Source organism: Ostrinia nubilalis, chromosome 11, assembly GCF_963855985.1.
Source record: "Ostrinia nubilalis chromosome 11, ilOstNubi1.1, whole genome shotgun sequence".
Taxonomy (NCBI): Eukaryota; Metazoa; Arthropoda; class Insecta; order Lepidoptera; family Crambidae; genus Ostrinia; species Ostrinia nubilalis.
In genome coordinates, this window is record NC_087098.1 from 4,844,506 (window position 1) to 4,864,354 (window position 19,849).

The 19,849-nt window shown below is 34.0% G+C and overlaps 1 protein-coding gene across 3 annotated transcripts in view; it reads left to right on the forward strand.

Annotated features, from left to right (window-relative positions):
- LOC135076125 (uncharacterized) overlaps positions 1-19,849 on the forward strand; it is a 71,838-nt gene that overhangs the window by 36,376 nt on the left and 15,613 nt on the right. For 2 of the 3 annotated variants that reach the window (XM_063970595.1, XM_063970594.1), the window contains exon 2: positions 2,701-2,770. Coding sequence is in view for 1 of the 3 variants with exons in the window: in XM_063970593.1 (XP_063826663.1) it covers positions 3,491-3,536 (46 nt within the window). In the remaining 2 variants the exon portion in view is untranslated. Of the gene's footprint in view, positions 1-2,700; positions 2,771-3,283; positions 3,537-19,849 lie in introns of those variants that run through there. The other variant, XM_063970593.1, reaches the window with a different exon arrangement.

Genomic DNA, 19,849 nt, shown 5'->3' on the forward strand with positions numbered 1-19,849 from the left:
TTTTCAAAATGATTACAGTCTGCAATTACCGAAATTACTCGAAGGTTTCTATACTAGGAAATGCGAAAGTAACTCTGTGTGTCTGTCTGTCTGTCTGTTTGTCTGTCTGTCTGTCTGTCTTGCTTTCATGCCAAAACCGCTAAACCGATTTTGAAGAAATTTGGCATAGATATAGTTTGAGTCCCGGGAAAGGACATAGGATAGTTTTTATCCTGTTTTTGAAACAGGGACGCGCGCGATAAAGTTTTTCTGTGACAGACAAAATTCCACGCGGACGAAGCCGCGGGCGGAAAGCTAGTCTTTAATAAAATAAATTTCTTCGTGATTAAACAGTAGAGCGACTTAAATAAATACATATCCAGCCATAAGTATCAGCTGTGGAAGTAGTGTCTAGAAAAATTCTGTCACAGTACATTAATCACAGAAAATTACAATTTAAAAGACAGTTAAAAACTACTCAGGTGAATTAACTTTAGCACCTGTACAAACCACTTGTCATAATTATTTATTAATTTGCTAGCATAAAAATAGAACTACCTTTTGTAAGAGACAAAACATTATTTATGGAAATGTATAAAATCATTAAAGTAATTTAATCGATCAAGTTGCAATAATTGTGTCTTGTGTGCCGTTTTGTAACATAAATGTATTGTCGATTGTACAAAAGAAATTAAAAACAGATATTTTTATGTTGAAAACGAATATAAAAACGAAACGCATGGTAGGTATAATAATTTTAAACAAGACTTCATTATCATGGAAACAAAAAAGTTATATGAACTTAAAGGGAGAAAGCAACCAAAGTTAACACCATTAGAAATTACGCCAATGACTGACTCTATCATTTCATACCAATAACTGACCTTAGACAATGAGAATAATTACTACATGAACTATTTTCTTCAGAAATTCTCTAGGCGCTTCAACATGTTACATTATCTTTCTAAAATAACTCAAAGGTGACTGACTGACTGACATAGTGATTTATCAACGCAAACCACTGGATAGATCGGGCTGTAAGGCATGCAGGTAGATGTTATGACGTAGGCCTAGGCATCCGCTATGAAAGGATTTTACGAAACTCCACCCCTAAGGGGGGGTAAAACGGGATCCATGTCCATGCGTACGAAGTCGCGGGCGGCCGCCTTTTATTAATATACCTACATTGGTGCAATTTCGTATCCCTACCACATAAGAATGACCACACAACACTATAATATCTTAATGCATTTTAATACGTCATTTTACAATAACAAAAAATGTCTTTTAATATTTGCACAAGTGTCTTTTGAAGACAAAATTTTCCATAAAAAATCATAAATTAACAATTTCTATTATGCACATTCAAAGCAACTGCTGTTTTCATCCACCGATCGTTATTACGTAAATCAAATAGGTATTATATCGCAGACATCTGTTGTTTTTATCATTGTCATTTGTTTTGTTATTGAAGGTATCATTTCACTCGCCAGGTTTTTCCGAAAATGTAATATTCTGCTCGCAAATATTATTTATCGGATAATTATTATCGAGTCAGCGAGTCGGTACAAACACGCGTTGTAGTTTTGCACGCAGTATGTCATGGCATTACAAGATGGACCGACGACATCGTAAAGGTAGCAGGGAAGCGCTGGATGCAGGCCGCTACCAATCGATCAACATGGAAAGCATTGGGGGAGGCCTATGTTCAGCAGTGTACGTCCTATGGCTGAAATGATGATGATGATGTCCACTGGTGAACATAGGCCTCCCCCAATGATTTCCAGATTGAACGGTTGGTAAGTAGCGGCCTGCATCCAGCGCCTTCCTGGTACCTTTTTGAGGTTTACCTGTCCACCTTGTGGGGACAACAGTCAGATAACAATGCATAATTTTAATAATGTTGTAGAAAAATAGTCCAAAAATATTAATACATTATTCAGTCTCAGTATATGAAGAACTAAATCATTTAACAAATTTTAGAGTTGACTTTACTTCTAACACTTTCCCTTAATATTTGACTGAGGTATTTATACCAATCATACAGACTCAAAGGGCAACTGCAGTTTTCGGTTGTAATTTTTTATACTTTTTGTTTCTACAGGTAAGAATAATTATACTATGACCTTACTCATGTTCTTCATGATCGCGTCTGAGTTATGACAGGCTGTAATTTTGCTAATATTGGCCACTATTAATAAAACTGCATCTTTAAAATATTCTACCAACAATATCACCCTTATGTGTTTGGCTGTAGAATTAGATTTTGCTTGCTCTATACTGTAGACGACTCTATGATCAGAGTTCTAAATAATTTGGTTTAGTGTTTAAAAAGTCCTAGGTCACGAAAAGCATTGCGGAGCCCGCGGCGCACCCTAAATACTAAATTACGATCTAAACACAAGCCAATCATTAGTTTAGGTAGCAAAAAACTCAAATTTGAATTATGTTAAGTAAATTAACTATGGATACTATCAATCTTTCGATCAAAGCTGCAAATTAATTGTAGTGTAAAACTTAAAGTTGAAAATTGAAAATCCGATTTATCATAAACTAAGCATTAAAAATATGAAAGTAAATGAAGATAATATCTATGCCTGGACATATTATTATTATTCTAGGACAGCAAAAAATATCTTTTAACGTAAAAACGTTAAAATAAGTAAAGCGTTTCTTAATTTTCATTGAAAATTAATAATAGTTCAATATTTATTGTTACAGATTTAAAGCTGTTGAGGGTCTTCGTGTAAAAAAAGCGGTTTCTGGCCCATCCTACACAGCTCCTAATAAGGTGAGTAAAATTATTAATGGGACTATTAATAGATAAAACATTTATTTTCAAAAAAGTTTCATGTGGTGTTTACTAGCATTCCACCCGCGGCTTCGCCCGGAGTTTTCCGGGAAATTATTCGAACTTTTCTCGCCGTAAAAACCATCATTGGACTTCACGGAACATTTAAAAAAAAGAATTGGCAAAATTTGCGATTCATTTTTATATTATAGATATAAATTCTGAATTCGTGCAAAATAGAATCCAGTTTTTATAGACGGGAATCGAACTCGCAACCGTCTGCACTGCGCTATATCTCCTTACTTTTAATAATAGAACCCTTTGGTCATTATTAATTTTGATATCAGGAGAAAATATTTTGGAATCAGCATTAATCTAGAGAAAATGAAAAAGATTTCATTCGTTGAAACCTCATAGATTTCAGACACACACTGAAAAAATATTGATGTCAGTTTGCAATCTTGTCTATGCTCAATCAAACTGTCATTCGCTGACATTTCACACTGACTTCAGAGCGATAACATCACATAACTTTGTGTAAATGTGAAATTTCGAATTTTTTAATATTTTTCGTGTATCTATTTTTGAAGAAATTATTTATTTACGTGGGGTTATGGTAAAGTATCATGTGTTATAAATCTTTTATGACATTGGACGTTGTATTGATTGGACGCGCGAAGAAAGAAATCCCAGTGCAATATCAGCCATCATGCTGAACGAATGGTGGCAGCGAGAAGCAGAAGAAGTAAACACGAAGAATTTGCAGGTCTCAGTTTCATTCCGTTTTCTTAGTTTCTTTGCCGGTACGGGACGGTATAGTTGAAGTAGGTAACAGAATTTGGTCTCCGTATTTTACTATGACATAGTAAAAAAGCTCTTCACTAGGTATATTGCTTAAATTAGATTCACAAAATAAACTCTAGCCTGCTATAGCTATGAAACTTGATAGTTCTGAATACATATAAAAAAATATAAATGAAAAACCGTTTGCCATTTCGGCGTTATCTGTTTATAAGTACCGCAAGCCCCTCCTTTACAATGGTAATGCTACTAGTTAAATAGCCATCACTTAAGGACTTGCCACACTGGATGCGGTCTGCGGTCATGTCGAAGTGAATGCAGCCCGCATAATGTATAATTGCTTTTACCTGACCGCACACCGCATTCAGTGTGGCAATTTTTTTTTTAACTATAATCCCTAAACAAAAATTAAAACATTATGTACCAAAAAACCCCAGTAAAATACCATTTTCGTTGCACTGTTACTTCTTGCAAAGCTGAACAGTTACATTGAAGCCGGCTCAAATGCCATCACATTGATTTAATAAGGGTCAATAATAGAGATAATTATTAACCCTAAACAAAAATAAAACATTAACTTGATGCTTATTTAAAAACCAAGCAAAATGCCGTTTCAGTTCCATCCGTTTCAAGCCATCTCAAATGCCATCACATTGATTTAATAAGTGTCAAGTGTCAATATCATGTGATATCAACCCTAAACTTAATCAAAAACAGAGTAAAATACCATTTCCTTTCCACTGTTACTTCTTGCAAAGCTGAACAGTTACATTGAAGCCGTCTCAAATGCCATCACATTGATTTAACAAGTGTCAATTTCGTATGATATCAACCCTAAACCTTAATCAAAAACAGAGTAAAATACCATTTCCTTTCCACTGTTACTTCTTGCAAAGCTGAACAGTTACATTGAAGCCGTCTCAAATGCCATCACATTGATTTAATAAGTGTCAATTGCGCGTGATACCATTCCCGTGGTGCCGTCGCTCGAGTGGCATATCTGTTGGTCATTATAGTGTTCTTAGGCCGTAATGCATTTTCCTGTATTCGTATACCGTTACAGTAATTGCCCCACACATGTTGGTAAGCGCCGTCTCCTGATGTTTGTTTTCACACAGCCTGCCTTTCCTTTGGACAAAGAATCGATAGGTCGCAGAAGGGACAAGGAATGATAGAGTTCAATAAGTTTTTTAAAATTGTGTCTTGAAAAAACTATAAAATATCCATTTGCAATGAAAATTTGCCAAATGATGCTTCATTTATTTCATTAAAAATACTTAAATTATACATTATAAGAAATTTCAACCATAGTACAAGAATACAAATTAACATACAAGTCGTTTAGATAAGTAGCTCATCAGCGAAATGAACTTTGTAGTTGTTTCAAAGTCTGACCGTCTCATACATAAAAGACAGCATAATTTAAAGCGTTTTTATGGAGACTGTGACTTAGAAAAAAAGAGGTAGGTATGTTTCAGTAATGTCCTTTCCGCTCGTAAATTTTAATCCATTACGTATTTCTATAAGCTAATTTAATTATCAAATGAAAAAAGATTTTGTATTACGATACTTACTAATAATTAGGTTCACTACCTGTTGAATGCTCTTACTAAGTGAGCGAGCAGTAATTAAGAGTGAAAGTATGATAACCCTGAGAAAATATTTGGTATTTTTCGCGTCGAGCTCGTTAATCCTCACAATTATTAAAACCCTCACTCATAACTGCTGCACTTTTATCTAGTCCATTAGTCAAGTATCCCTACAATTAAGAGACGTTGCGCTTCTGTCGCACATTCATTCTTAGGTAATCGTGGCAAAAAGAGGATCACTTCCCACTCGAGTTTTTACCACCGTAATGACCTTCGATTTTAATTGTAGGGGTAATTACGACATAATTTGACGACGGCGGAGTAATGTTTTAATTGTGCACCCTTCTCTTTGTGTTCTGTTGCCAATTAGATACTAATTATATCATCCAGATAAATGTTTCAATTCGGATTTTATGGTTTTATTAATGAGATGCAGGGCCGTGCGTGATTTTGACGCGATGGCGGCGGTATCGCGTGCTAGTTTTTGGGTTTGTGTTTCGGATTGTTCGGTTTTCGAATTTGGGTGGCAAAAAGTTTCAGCCAACCTCCGGCATGGGCATGCCCACCCATGCCGCCGGCTGCCCCGGCCACAATGCCGCTCGCCGCGGTCGTTGCCAAATACCGCCAATTCCTTTGACATACCTCTCTTTATCCCACAAGACTTATAACTCTTTCGACAATCAAACAACTTTTGACCTTACCACTCTATAATTAAAACTTATAATAGCTCAATGCAATAATAGCTAATTTTCCGACAGAGATAATGATTAAATTGTTTCGGCATGTCAAATCAAACGAAATTATGCTGTTATATCTTGTTTAATAGCGGTACGTTTATTTGTTCGTACATACCTTTGTAGATACCCCCAAGTCAGGTTTCTCCTCAAGAAATCTAATAAATTGAAAGCCTGTATTTGAAACATCTTAATATAAGAAAATACTATTATTACTTATTGCTCCATTTCATGAAACAATATATTTTCGAACGAAAAGAAAACATTTAATCTACTACATATTTTCAGGCATAAATAAAACTTATGTTATTATAATCATAATAATATAAAATGGTTATCAGTTCTTTCAACATTTGGATGTTAAAATAAGTAGTTTAGGAACAAGTAATTAACGAGATATCGTACACCCAAAACAGTTAAACTGAGTCAATTAAAATCAGTATGGCTAAGTGGCTTTCAACCTCCTTCGCTACAATGTTGCAAACCTGTCCTAAGAGTGATACTTTGGAAATTAACATGTAATTAAATATTGGCTCTCGTAAATCAAAGCTAGGTCAATTAAATTTTAATATTATGTACTATTAATAGTACAAATACCACTGAACTGACTCTACATTTAATAGAGCTATTTAACTCGTAAGGGACAATAATGAAGTCTTATAAAGATTCTCTGTAAAAGAGAGTTTATTATGGAGCCTTTCTTCTTAGTTACCACTAAATATTAAAAAAAGTTTATTTAAATAGTAAATCATAAAGTTATTTTCTTTGGTCGCAAATAAAAAGTAGAGCTACATTTTAAACGTAGTCAACATAAATCTTTCGGCATTTTCCTCTGATGCTAAAAGTCACTGATCGCAATAAAATAAACCTGTTTCATGACTTTGCATATTTAATTTCCTCAAACGTACTACGCGGACTCTGTCCATAGTCTAGTACTTACGCAAATGTAATGTTATGGTGTAGTCCAATGACTGTTCGAACAAAGTCCGCTTTATGCATCCTAACAAGCGTGATTCTATAATGTCATGGTGTATTTCATTCATCGGTTGTAAAATAGGGAAACACCACTATCCTAAATAGTTGATGTGACTCATCATTTCCAGCGTAAAACTCTCGTACTTGACCTCCAAATTGAGCATTGGTCCATACAGCCTCTCTGACGTCAATACTATACAGATAATGACAATACGCGGCACGCGCTACGACGCTTTCGATTGCGTTTACGCACATTACACACAATGTGTGCCGTCTACAGTGTGATTTCGAATGAAACCCTCATTGTATACCGAACAACTACTGATGGTCAGTTGGTAGTTTGGCGTATGTGACACAACGAACGTAGAATTTTGTAATCGGCCATTGAGAGTCGATTCCGGTCAAAGTCTGACTCATGCTTTGCGCGGTCTGCGGAGCACTGCTAGTTTTCTCTTCAGATTACACATAATTTGTAGATTAATTTAAAAAATATGATCTACTAGAGATGAGCTGAATGCACGACGTGTTGATTACGTGCTCTAACGTCAGTAATCGAAGGTTGTGTAATTAAATCCGTCCCAGTTTCTTTCGTTCCTTGATCCGTATTCACTTTCGCAATGTCTGTGGATGAATGAGCTAGTCCATGGACGGATGTAAGGTGTTAAATGGCGTCATAATACGTAATCTTCGCAACTTTTTTTAAAGTTTGTAGAATATAAATTATTATCCTTATTTCATTAATTCTCCTATATCGTTTCTGTTATCTGCCAGACATAAAATATGTAAAATATGTATTAAGGTCAACTATATTTTTATTTTTAGAGGAGTCCGTAGGTTTGCAAACGATTTCATTAGCAGGCATACTTATTGGATGACTAATATTGAGAAAAAATGTAGATTCACTCGAGATTACTCAATAATACTCACCTTGAAATCGGCACATTACCGTAACCGAGTCTCATTGGCCTGTCGAAACAAGTCAACGTCTGTTAGTTTTTTTTTATCAACTCAGTTATGAGGGCGTACTATTGACGCGCAATCTATCACGCACAAGCACCCAATGATACATCTTTTCACACCGATTCAAAGCGAGATTTCACGCTGTCCTCTGTAACAACTTAATTGTATTTCGACCGGAGTTTGCCCATTGTCCCCTGTCCTTTATAAGACCGCCTATACATCGAGCACAATGCATCAGTGCAGCAGTGAAAATTTTTGAAGTCGCACGCACCTTTTTGTTTGGACCTCCACGAGGCACTACCGTTAAAGCAAAAACAAAAGACACAAATGCACATTTTAAGGACGATCTGTATTACAAAAGGTGGGTTTATACGGGTCGTATATAACGTAGTGAAAGTTAGAGGGATTGTTTCTATTAGCTAACGGTAAAACAAAACGTTGGGAACGGGACAAAGGTGCCGCTCCTGTTCAGGAGTCGGGGTTTACAAACGCCAATAAAACCGTTTGCAAAATTTTATGGATGTTTTATGGGTCTCATATTTATGGGAGGCAATGGCCATGACGTCTAAATTTGCGTCCATTCGAAATTCGTTTCCAAATTATATGAGAAGTAGCTGTCAAAATTTTTAACCGTAGCGATAAACATGACGATCCGATAGACGTGAAAAAATTAATTACTTTCTTTAATATTAATCATATTTTGTAAAGAAGAAGCAATAAACTACGCTAACTATGCGATAAGAAGAACTGATGCACGTTCGAACAAAATCTATAAATTCTTTTCCTCCTTCTAAATATAGACGGTCAAAGCTATTTATATCCTGTCCTACTGTGATAAAAATAAAGAAATACATCATACAGGTAACAGAACAATGGGTCAAGCTGTTACATAATACTTCCGCACGTGTTTACTTGTTTTGACATTTGGTTATTACTTCTGCCGTTTCGTACAATACAATTAAGTTTTATGGGATAGATACAAAAAATTAAAGCTAACGAATTCTGTAACGAAAAACCACTAAAAAATAAGCAAAGGGTAAATAAAAAACCTCTACTTTAATTTTAAAAAATACTTATAATGAAGAATCTAGGATTATAAGAATTTAGGACTAGTTAAAATATAACAAACTTCTGATTTCCTAGCAAATTAAGCAATGCTTCGGAAGGCATATTAAACTATATGTTTTGGTCAATAAGAACCATGATGTCAGACATTTATGGCAGCTAATAAACTCTGACATCAGGGCCTCAAGAGTAAAAACCATAAATCGCTTTTATCTGTAAGTCTGGTCTATACAAAAATATTGAAGTAAAATTACGTAAACGCGTATCCTTTTATGTCAATGTAAACATTATAAACTTTAGGAAATGCTTGTAACATGCTCTAACACCATCTTAGCACTTAGTTAAATAAGTATGACGTCTCTTGACAAATGTATGAGGTCTGTATTGACTGTCTGATGACTTGACGCCATGACGGCCATCGTAAACCTCTGACCGTATTTGGACCTAACTTATGGGTATTTCTGAAATACCTTTACAATGAATGAAGACTAAAGTAAATAGATTGTACTATTTTCGTCATTCAGTTAGCGCATTGTTCTTAGAAGATGGGTCACCCAAAACGTCATCATCAGACCATCTATCAAGTGCCGTTTTAAAAAGCAGTTTGTTTGTTACTGTTTCTAGGCTACTTTATAAACTTTGGCGATACTAATGCAATTCCAAAGAACCTGATGATTAATCCCTGACTTCCCAATTTTCTTTACCGGTGTAGAAAACTTTTTTCTGTTGAATACGTTTATTACGTAAAAGCTTTAATTACGAAAATATTCCAATAAGTAAATATTGAACTTAGATAAAAGCTTTATCTTTATCTTATTTATGATATGACGTATTCAAGAAAATTAAATAACATAAATATCTGAAACTATACGGTGTGAGTTTGATAATCTTGTATTTATTAGAAAAACTAGGTCAATCAAACTCCAAAAATGATTTAATAGAGTTCCTCATCTGTCAAAAGCCCCATGAAACTTTAACCCAATATTTGCATTATCACATCCGTTATCAGTGTATCATTCAGGACGCATCAAAGTTTCCTGATTCAATCTGAATACTCAACATAGCAAATAAGTGCGGTAATACAAGATAACAGTGGAATACCCAGTTACGGCCGGATGGACGTCACTAGTTCTGTGAACATTCGGCACACCTGCGACCAGGTCCGCATCAGCTTCCTGTTTGATAGCGTGGGTAGTTGCACAGAGTCTGCATCTATTTGTAGGGTGACAATGGTTAGGGGTTTTTGGAGATATGGTTAAGTTGTGGATAAGTTAATACTTTTTTTAAGGAAATCTGTATTTTGACTGGATGATGGTGAATTCTTTATATGACTTGATTTTGTTTTTCGTTATTACAAACGGTTAAGCAAAGAAGTTTCAAAACTCTCGAAGACACATTTTATTTATTCAGCTATCATTGTTAAATTTTTAAAGTATATAGAGCCACAGGACCTCCACTGCTGAATATAGGCCTACCCCAAATGTAGAGCTTAGACAAATGCAAATATGTATTTTGCATTCATAATTTTGAATTCATTCCTAAATTCATTCACGATTTAAATTCATGATAAAAATGAAAATGTTTTTAATTTCGTCTGATTGAAAAAGTCTTAATGTCTCCTCTATACAATAAATTTTGGTGACAGCAATATTCATAATAATAAGCCGTCGACACGCAGTCTAGCCCGAACAAGTATTGTAAACAATTTACACTAATTGCCTACTTGTTTACAACTTACTCTTATCTTGGAGCGAGATTAATATTCGAAGAATGCAATGGGAACTAAAAGACTCGTTGAAATACAATATAACTGACTCTACATCATTTTTAAATTCAGTCAATGTTGTTTTCGAAAATAAAGTAGGTACCAATGTACCTACTTGTACATTACGCCTTATTGATGACAGTACTAAAATGAATTGTACATTTATATGTTTACCGATTTTCAAGGGTATGGTAGTTTTCCGACCTGTCTCTTTAGTGTTATGGATTACATTAGTTAACAAAATAAGTACCCTTTTTAAATAAAGTCAATGATTTTGAATGAACATTGTACGGTACTAAAATGTAATCGACAGAACATCCCATTTTGTCGATGCATGGTGCTAATGCTATGGTGTAAAAAGAAATGATTTAGTTAAGATTGTACCTACTGGTAAATTTTCCGCGTTTTTTTATTTTTGGATTTAGCGAACTATACAGGGTGTTAGGTTAATGGGTATATGAGCCGACACTAGCCCATGTTAACATGGTCATATAAATAGTATGGTGAAGTCAGAAAATAGATATCTTCATTTTAATTATTTTAATTTTCATAAAAATCGGATTTTATAAAATTTATTTTGTATGAAAATTAAAAGAATTAAAATGATGATATCAAATTTCTGACTTCACCATACCATTTATATGTCCATGTTAACATGGGCTAGTGTCGGCTCATATACCCATTTACCTAACACCCTGTATAACCATTTGAAAATTTACTCTGCATAGCACTAGAATACAACATTCATTATTATCTAATTCTTTAGTCCTAGTTCATAGAGTCGAGAAAATCGTCCATATTCTTTCAACAACAATTTTGAAATTCTGTCCACCATAGTTTTTTCACCGCATTTAGTTCGCATACATGAAAAAATGCGCAAATGTCTAAAATTAGAACATAGTCATTCTTAGAGGATATTTCCCATTGCCATCTATAGTGGTCAAACATAGTTAAGTCTGTCACACCACACCTCCGACAAATAATCGTCAACGATGACGTATACGGCATATTTCTTGCACTTTAACTGGAACTTGACGCGGTAATACATCATCCAGTTAATAATATTTGTATTGACATAAAAGGCCAGGTTTGATCACTTTGTTTGTAGCTAAAACTGTTAAAGATGTCACTGATGAATGAAAGGTTTTCTTTGAAATAATGACATGGTTTTGGAATCGGTAGTATACCGGTAAAATGTAGCACTAAAACATAGCACATAATGCTTACTAGATATTTATGATTATAGCATTAAGTATTCAAATATAATTCTTCTGTCGAATAAATCAACGGACTCAAGTGGTAATTTATGAAGGTAGGTCAGTTTTCGAGTAAAAAAGTGTTAAGAAGAGGAAAAATTAAGAACATCATTGTTATACCGTATAAGCTACAGGACATTATAATCCGAAGCTACCTTATTCCTCGATCATTAAGAAGTAAAAGAAATATTTGTAGGCTATTAATAATTAATTAATCGCATTATGATACATTTTTGGAGTGCGTTGACTTAAGCGCGTGTCAGATGAGAACTCCAATGTTATTATAATGTATGGTAATAGTTACTCTGTAGATAAAAAGAGTATAATTCAAAATATTGACCAATTATTGAATTTGCAAAATAGGTTAAAATTTAAGATAATTTTGTGCACTTTACCCTATGTAAATTCAGGGTATAATCTAAATAAGATAAACAAGAACATATTTGATTTAAATATACTTATGTATAACTTGACTTATCGTCATAGCGACGCACTTTTACTTTTTGACATAAATAAATTTATTTCTAGCTTTAAGTTGACTGTAGATACAATGTATCTCTCGAAAAAATTGAAGAATAAATTAGCCTCATTGATTGCATACAATATTAAATGTAATTATGTTCATAAAACTGATCATAGTCAGGGTACTAATAATTTGATATCTCAGTATGTAAATAGTAACAATATTATGACTGTACCTACTACTAGTTGTTTAAACTGAGGCACTCGACAAAGGCCAAGCCCGGAACATTCAAGATTGTTCATCAAAATATTCAAGGCTTGGCCAGCAAAGTCTTAGAAATAGAGCTATTCTTAAAAAGTTTTGATATTAATGTAATGTGTATTACTGAACACTGGCTAAAGAAATATGAAAGCTCTTTCCATATAGATAATTATCAGTTAAGTAGCGCGTTTTTCAGGAAGTCTGCCATTCACGGAGGCTCCTTAATATTTGTGAATAATAATATTAAATATAAAGAACGCAAAGATGTAGTAGGGCTGTCAGTTGAGCGTGTTATCGAAATTTCCTGTGTCGAGCTTGAGAGTTACATCATTGTATGTGTGTATAGACCCCCTTCTGGGGACTTTGGTATTTTTGAAGCGGCTATTGAGGATGCTCTTAATAAAACTTGTAACAGCAACAAAAAGGTCTTAGTTTGTGGAGATTTTAACGTCAATTTACTAGATAGCTCATCATCATATTCTGTAAGACTACTTTCCCTTTTTAAGTCATTTAATTTGTTTAGTCAATTTAAGGAACCAACTAGAATTACGGAAACCACAGCTACTTGTCTAGATAATATTTTCTCTAGCTGTGTCCCTGACAATAAAGCTGTCATACACAATCTTACGTCAGATCACTGTGGTATTAAAGTAGAATTTATTTGTAATAATTTAAATAATAAAAGTAATAAAAATGCCGTATGTAGACCTGTAACCATTAGTCGTCTAGAACGTTTTAAAAATAATCTTGAAAATAAATTGCATTTAGTCCCGTATGTGCAAGGAGACCCAGATGCTCTTTACAATAACCTTTTCGAATGTATTAAAACCGAACATGACAAAGTTTTTACGGTAAAGCCATTAAAACCAAATACCAAATCTAAGTTTAGTGACTGGGCTACTAAGGGAATATACAAAAGTCGAAATACGTTATATGAACTTTATGGCATGAAAAAGTATAATAATAGTATATCTTTTCTTGAGCATGTAAAAAAGTATTCAAAAATTTTTAAGAAAGTTTGCTTCATGGCTAAGTCTTTTTATATTCGGGACAAGATAGGGAACGCCAGTAATAAAATAAAAGAAACTTGGAATGTTATCAACCGAGAGACTGGTAAACTAAAACCAAGAGATAATGACTTTTCTCTCAAAGTTCACGATAATTTGATATCTGCAGATAAAGATGTAGCGGAAGCTTTTGATAAATATTTTGGTAATATAGCTTCAGCAACAACTGCCAACTTAAAGTCATCTCCCTCCGAGGCTGAAGAAATATTGAAAACCCACGTGACACCCTGTGACTCGCACTTCTCTTTTAAACATATTACTCCTTTAGATATCACTAAAACTTTTAATCTTTTAAATGTAAAGAGTACAACTGATATCTGGGGCATCTCTGTCAAGATAGTCAAACACATTATTGATATAATTTCCCCACAGTTAGCGATAATATTCAATAATTGCATAGAGAAGGGAATCTTCCCCGACCTCATGAAACATAGTAGACTAATGCCATTATTTAAGTCTGGTAGTAAAACCGACCCTGGCAATTATAGACCCATTTCTATCTTGCCCGCTCTGAGCAAGATTTTTGAAAAAATCATACAGGAGCAACTTATGATTCACTTTGGCTCTAATAAACTATTTCATAGTGAACAATATGGTTTTACCAAGGGTCGTTCCACCACCGATGCCGGGGTTGCACTACTTAAACATATCTTCGAGGCTTGGGAGAATTCTCAAAATGCACTAGGGGTCTTCTGTGATCTCTCAAAAGCTTTTGACTGCGTAGAACATCAAACGCTAATTCGCAAACTGCACTTTTATGGGGTGAAGGACTCGGCTTTGGATTTAATACAATCCTATTTAAACTTTAGAGTTCAAAAAGTTGACATAAATGGTGTTTTGTCTTCTGGGTCACCTGTGAAAATGGGAGTTCCGCAGGGGTCAATTCTGGGTCCATTCTTGTTTCTTATATACATTAATGATCTACCATATTTTGTTAAGGACTCTTGCGAAATCGTGTTATTTGCTGATGACACATCTTTGATTTTTAATATTGATAGAAGTAAAAATAACTTTGACGATGTAAATAATGCACTAACAAGAGTTTTAAGTTGGTTCACTACAAATAATTTACAACTTAATGCAAAGAAAACAAAATGTATAAAATTCTCTTTGCCTAACGTAAAAACAGTTAGTACCCAAATAGAACTTAATAATAATGCCATCGATCTGGTAGACTCTACTGTTTTTCTGGGAATTACCCTGGATTCAAAACTCCAGTGGGGCCCCCATATAGAAACTCTGGCGGGAAAGCTCAGCTCAGCGGCTTTTGCAATAAAAAGGATACGGTCATTAACCGATGTTTCAACAGCTCGCTTAGTTTACTTTAGCTACTTTCATAGCCTAATGTCATATGGAATCATGCTATGGGGCAAAGCTGCAGATTTTGAAACAATATTTATTTTGCAAAAACGTGCGATAAGATACTTGTATAAAATGAAAGCAAGAGCGTCCCTTAGAGAATTGTTTAAAGAAATTGGCATTCTCACGGCCGCTTCACAATACATCTTAAACTGTATTCTATTTATTCAACAAAATATTAATGAATTCAAAAAGAAAAGTGATATTCACCAAATTAACACTAGAAATAAAAATAAATTGGCTATACCCGCTTTTAGACTTAATAAAGTGTTTGCCACTTTTATGGGACAAGGTATCCATTTTTATAACAAAGTCCCTGATAAATATAAAGAGCTACCGTATAATAAATTTAAAGGTATAGTTAAAGATCACATGCTTAAAAAAGCCTATTATACAACTCGAGATTTTCTTAATGATAAGTCATCCTGGGAGTAGGATTATGGTCCTCTCATGCTCGCACTAAAAATAATTAAAATGGAAAGTAATGTATAAACTAATAATAATTTCTCAAATGTTATAGTGTCATGCTTCTCAATCTGGACTGTTACTTAGCTTTATTATTAGTTTTTTTTTTAAAGAGATAACTTGGAATTGTCATTCTCACTAAAATGTCTCTGGGGTGGTGGCGTAGTGAGGCGGGTCGTTACATTCCCTCCAATATGGTCGAGTGAAGCGATGGCTGGTTCACTCGTCATGTCTGTGAACAGGCGCTGCTTTCGGGGACTGGTCAATCCAAGTTATTCAAATTTATGTATGCGAGTCATTTCTACTAGTATCTTAATATGTAAGTCTAGATATTAGCACGTCACTACCTTGTTTAATATACCACGCAATCTTGTATACCCATTCTTATAAGATACACCATACAAGAATGCATGGTAAATTCAGTGAACTGCTCTTGAATCGAATGTACCTACTACTACTATTTATATTTATTTATATTAACCGGCAGACAGTGGTGACTGAGTTTGTTGCGGCGCTTCTTCTCAGCACTTGCCAAATGTTGGTCTCGAAGCGCTGGTAGGGTAAAAAGATTATGAGACATGTAGAGGCTCCTTAAGAGCAAAATGACGATTTGTAAGAACTATTTATTAGTCTAAACAAATAAAGAAATTTTGACTTTGACTTTGACTTTGAACCATTAGTGAATATGCGTCGTAATATTGGGACCGTCCACGTGATCGCTTCTATTTTTATGTACTTGACTATATTCAAGTTTGGTAACATTAAATCTATACTAATATTATAAATGCAAAAGTAACTCTGTCTATCAGTCTGTCTCGCTTTCACGCCTAAACCACTGAACCGATTTTAATGAAATTTGGTATAGATATAGTTTTTGTCTCGGGAAAGGACATAGAACAGTTTTTATCCCGGTTTTTGAAACAGCGACACGCGCGATAAAGTTTTTCTGTGACAGACAAAATTCCACGCGGGCGAAGCCGCGGGCGGAAACTAGCTTTCCGCCCGCGGCTTCTTCTTTTTAACATATTATAAAGTATAGAAAATCTTCAACAGATAGATACATTTTTCAGTGTTACAACAAGTGCTACGGCAGTGCTACGATATTTTCTGTGTGAGGCAAAAAGCTAGAGATTTAACAATTTTAAAATTAACTGCATAAAGCTCAAAAACGTTTAAAAAGCCATAAAAATAGGCATGTTATTAGTATTAACAAGATTTTTTTACTATTAAGTATTTTCAATTACTCTTGAGTAACTCAAATCTTATTTCAGTAATGATGGTTCTAACATTACTAATTAAATGACTCCTGTGCTTACTAATCACAGGAACAGTCCCAAAACTTTTTTTGCAAGTAGCTAATGTAATGAGTATAATTTTAACGACCTTTATAGTACAAAGGTCATTAACGCAAATTCAATAAGTAGCTGTGAGTTATTACCATCGATTATCTAATCTATTTCACTTACCGTTAACGATTTGTTTTAATTTCTTAAACAACCTTTGCGCAATAACTTATCATAATGACAGTAGGTACAAATAAGATTTTATACAGGGTGTCCCAAAAAGTAGTATCAAGCCGAAGCCCAGAGGTATCATCACTAGAGCTACCCAAATGACCCCCGAAATGTTCTGCGATTTTTGATAGTTTTCGACACCCTGTTTAATAAAAGCTTTAATACTTTTGAACCCTTTTAATAAGTGGCATCTTTATTGATGGGCATTAATAATTGTTTTGTAGAGTCAAAACGGGTGACATTGTTTTAATGAGACTATGTACAAGTAATTTAATTGCTATATTTGATTAGTCTGGATGCGGGCAGCGCAGGACCGTTCATTATGGAAAACCTTTGGGGAGGCCTTTGTCCAGCAGTGGACGTCATTTGGCTGAAACGATTTGATTAGTCATAAAAGTAATTTAATTTCTGCAAATAAGCTTTTATAAGGCGCTTTTACACATCCTATAAATAAAAGAACTATTTTGTAAACTATAACATTTACATTCAATTAAAACTTAATTCTTATTTATTTTTCACCTTTGGAACATAATTACGAATAAATAAAGCATTTCAAGTTTTCTTTGATGTATGTTGAGCCGTGTTCAGAAGCAAACTGTTGCAACGCTTATTACAGTAATATAGGGACGCCGGCACTCGATCTCTGTCGCGAAATTGGTCAATTTTAAACTCGTTTTCCATCTGCTAAAATAAGTTGTGAGATTGCAGTTATAATACTTCATTTTTATGCAATTTTTTTCCTTGGACAAATAAATATAGTATTGTGAACTTTGTATGTTCTGCCTTTGCGTTGTTGGAAGTCAATATTCATTCAATTACATTTACATGTTGATTTATTTTAGTTAAAGAAACATTTGCGATAGCAAAAAGTTGGGAGGTCAATTTATTTAATTAGTAATAGATAACATTCAATTTATGATTGCTATCTTTTCATTCCAGACAAAACGTGAGATAATTTAGCAAAACAGCAACATAATTTGATAACAAATAAACTTAAATTTCTTATCATGTGTCGTGACACCTATCAAAACAATTGAAATTAGATATCCAGACTATAGCAGACTTTACGTCACAAATCTGAAGTTTTGGCGCCAATAATGAATTCATGAATGGGGCGATTCAGGTTTGAAACAGAATACATTGTTACTACGTTGATAAAATAAATAATACCTCAGATTATTTAATATTTAAAATACGCAAACGGTCGTATTCTGGTTAAACCGGCGTATTCTGAAGAGAACTTGTTTTAGATAAGTAGATAACCCATGTTTTCATTTTAATTAATTTCAATCGAAGATTGTTTGAGACTCAAGGAAAAACAGGATAGGTTTCAGCACCCATTGCATTTTGCATGTTACACACGCGCGATTAACTTTATGTGATAGATTAATTTACGAACGAAGCCGCGAGCTAAAGCTCGCTTTTTAATTATTTTTTTTCATGAATTATTGTCAAGTATTTATTGTATTGCAAAAACTAACAGTCCTATTAACCCCTCGTACTAAGCTAAATATTACTATCAACCTACTTGTGTTATGAATGGGTCCAGCGACACCGCGGCGGGTTTTCGAACCAGTGTTCCTCGGATCTCAAGTTGGCCAGCCCGACACCTTCCTTGTTCGGCTATTTTCGCTTCAAAATACATTAAGTTGAATATAATTTGTAATTTTGAAAAATGCTATTAAATCAATGTGAAATGTTGCAAGTAAAAATTCGATAAGTGAAATCAGTATTTATTTCCTGGCTGCTATTAACTCTCTACTAGCAAGCACGGCTTGCATGATTTTATCACAATATTAAATTCTCACGTACGATAATTTAGCCAATACCCAGTTCAAAAGTTCTGGCTGGCATACATAGTTTATATCATATTAGTCATATTAATTTTCATCGGTTCTGCATGTCAAAGACAAGTGTTAACCATTGGTAAACAACAATCACCAGGCTAGACAAACCATCTGAAAAAAAAATAGGTTTGCATATTTATATTTTTGCTTATATTTTAGTATATCCGCAAGCCAACTGAGTCAACAGTTTTCAATGACTAACTGTAAGAAGTTGCGTGTTTGGATGAGTCAAGCTGAAATCAATGGAGATTTTGAAAATCTTCAGTACTAAACAGGTCAATATTGAAAATTTATTTGGAGCATAATAATGATTGCGTCCATTTGATTAAAATTAAAATATATTATTTTTAGAACATTACTGAATTGATTATACAACGGATAAACATTCCTACTTAAATAAATCATAACTATCCATTAACTACGTACATTTCTTATCCGTTTGCATTTCACCTGATGATAAAAGATGATATTCAAAATCATTATTTCATAACATTTACACGAATTTGCAAAATTTACTGCAAGACCAACATAATTAATTCGACGACTTTGTTGGTACTTCTATTTATAGAAGTTTTTTTAATCTGTAAAGTTCACAGATGTAGTAAAAAAATGTAAACATAACATCTTACTACTCCGCTTCTAATGTTCTACCTACTCTATGGACTCGAGCCAAAATTTTATGATCCCTATCACAGTATAATATTTTTAAGTAACCCTGTTTAGTTCTGTTTTATTAAAATCAAACTGAGTATAAAAAAATACCCCAATCTCTACAATAAAATTATTTTCAAAGCCATGCTCTACATATTTTTGCTTCATGACTCTACTATCATACACTAGACTCGTAAAGTTGTTGACATAATGCAGTGTATTGGTGATATCCATATCATTTTAATTGTATGACGCGGATAATTTCAGCGAGCAGCGGATGTAGTGTTAACGAACAGGATAAAATGTG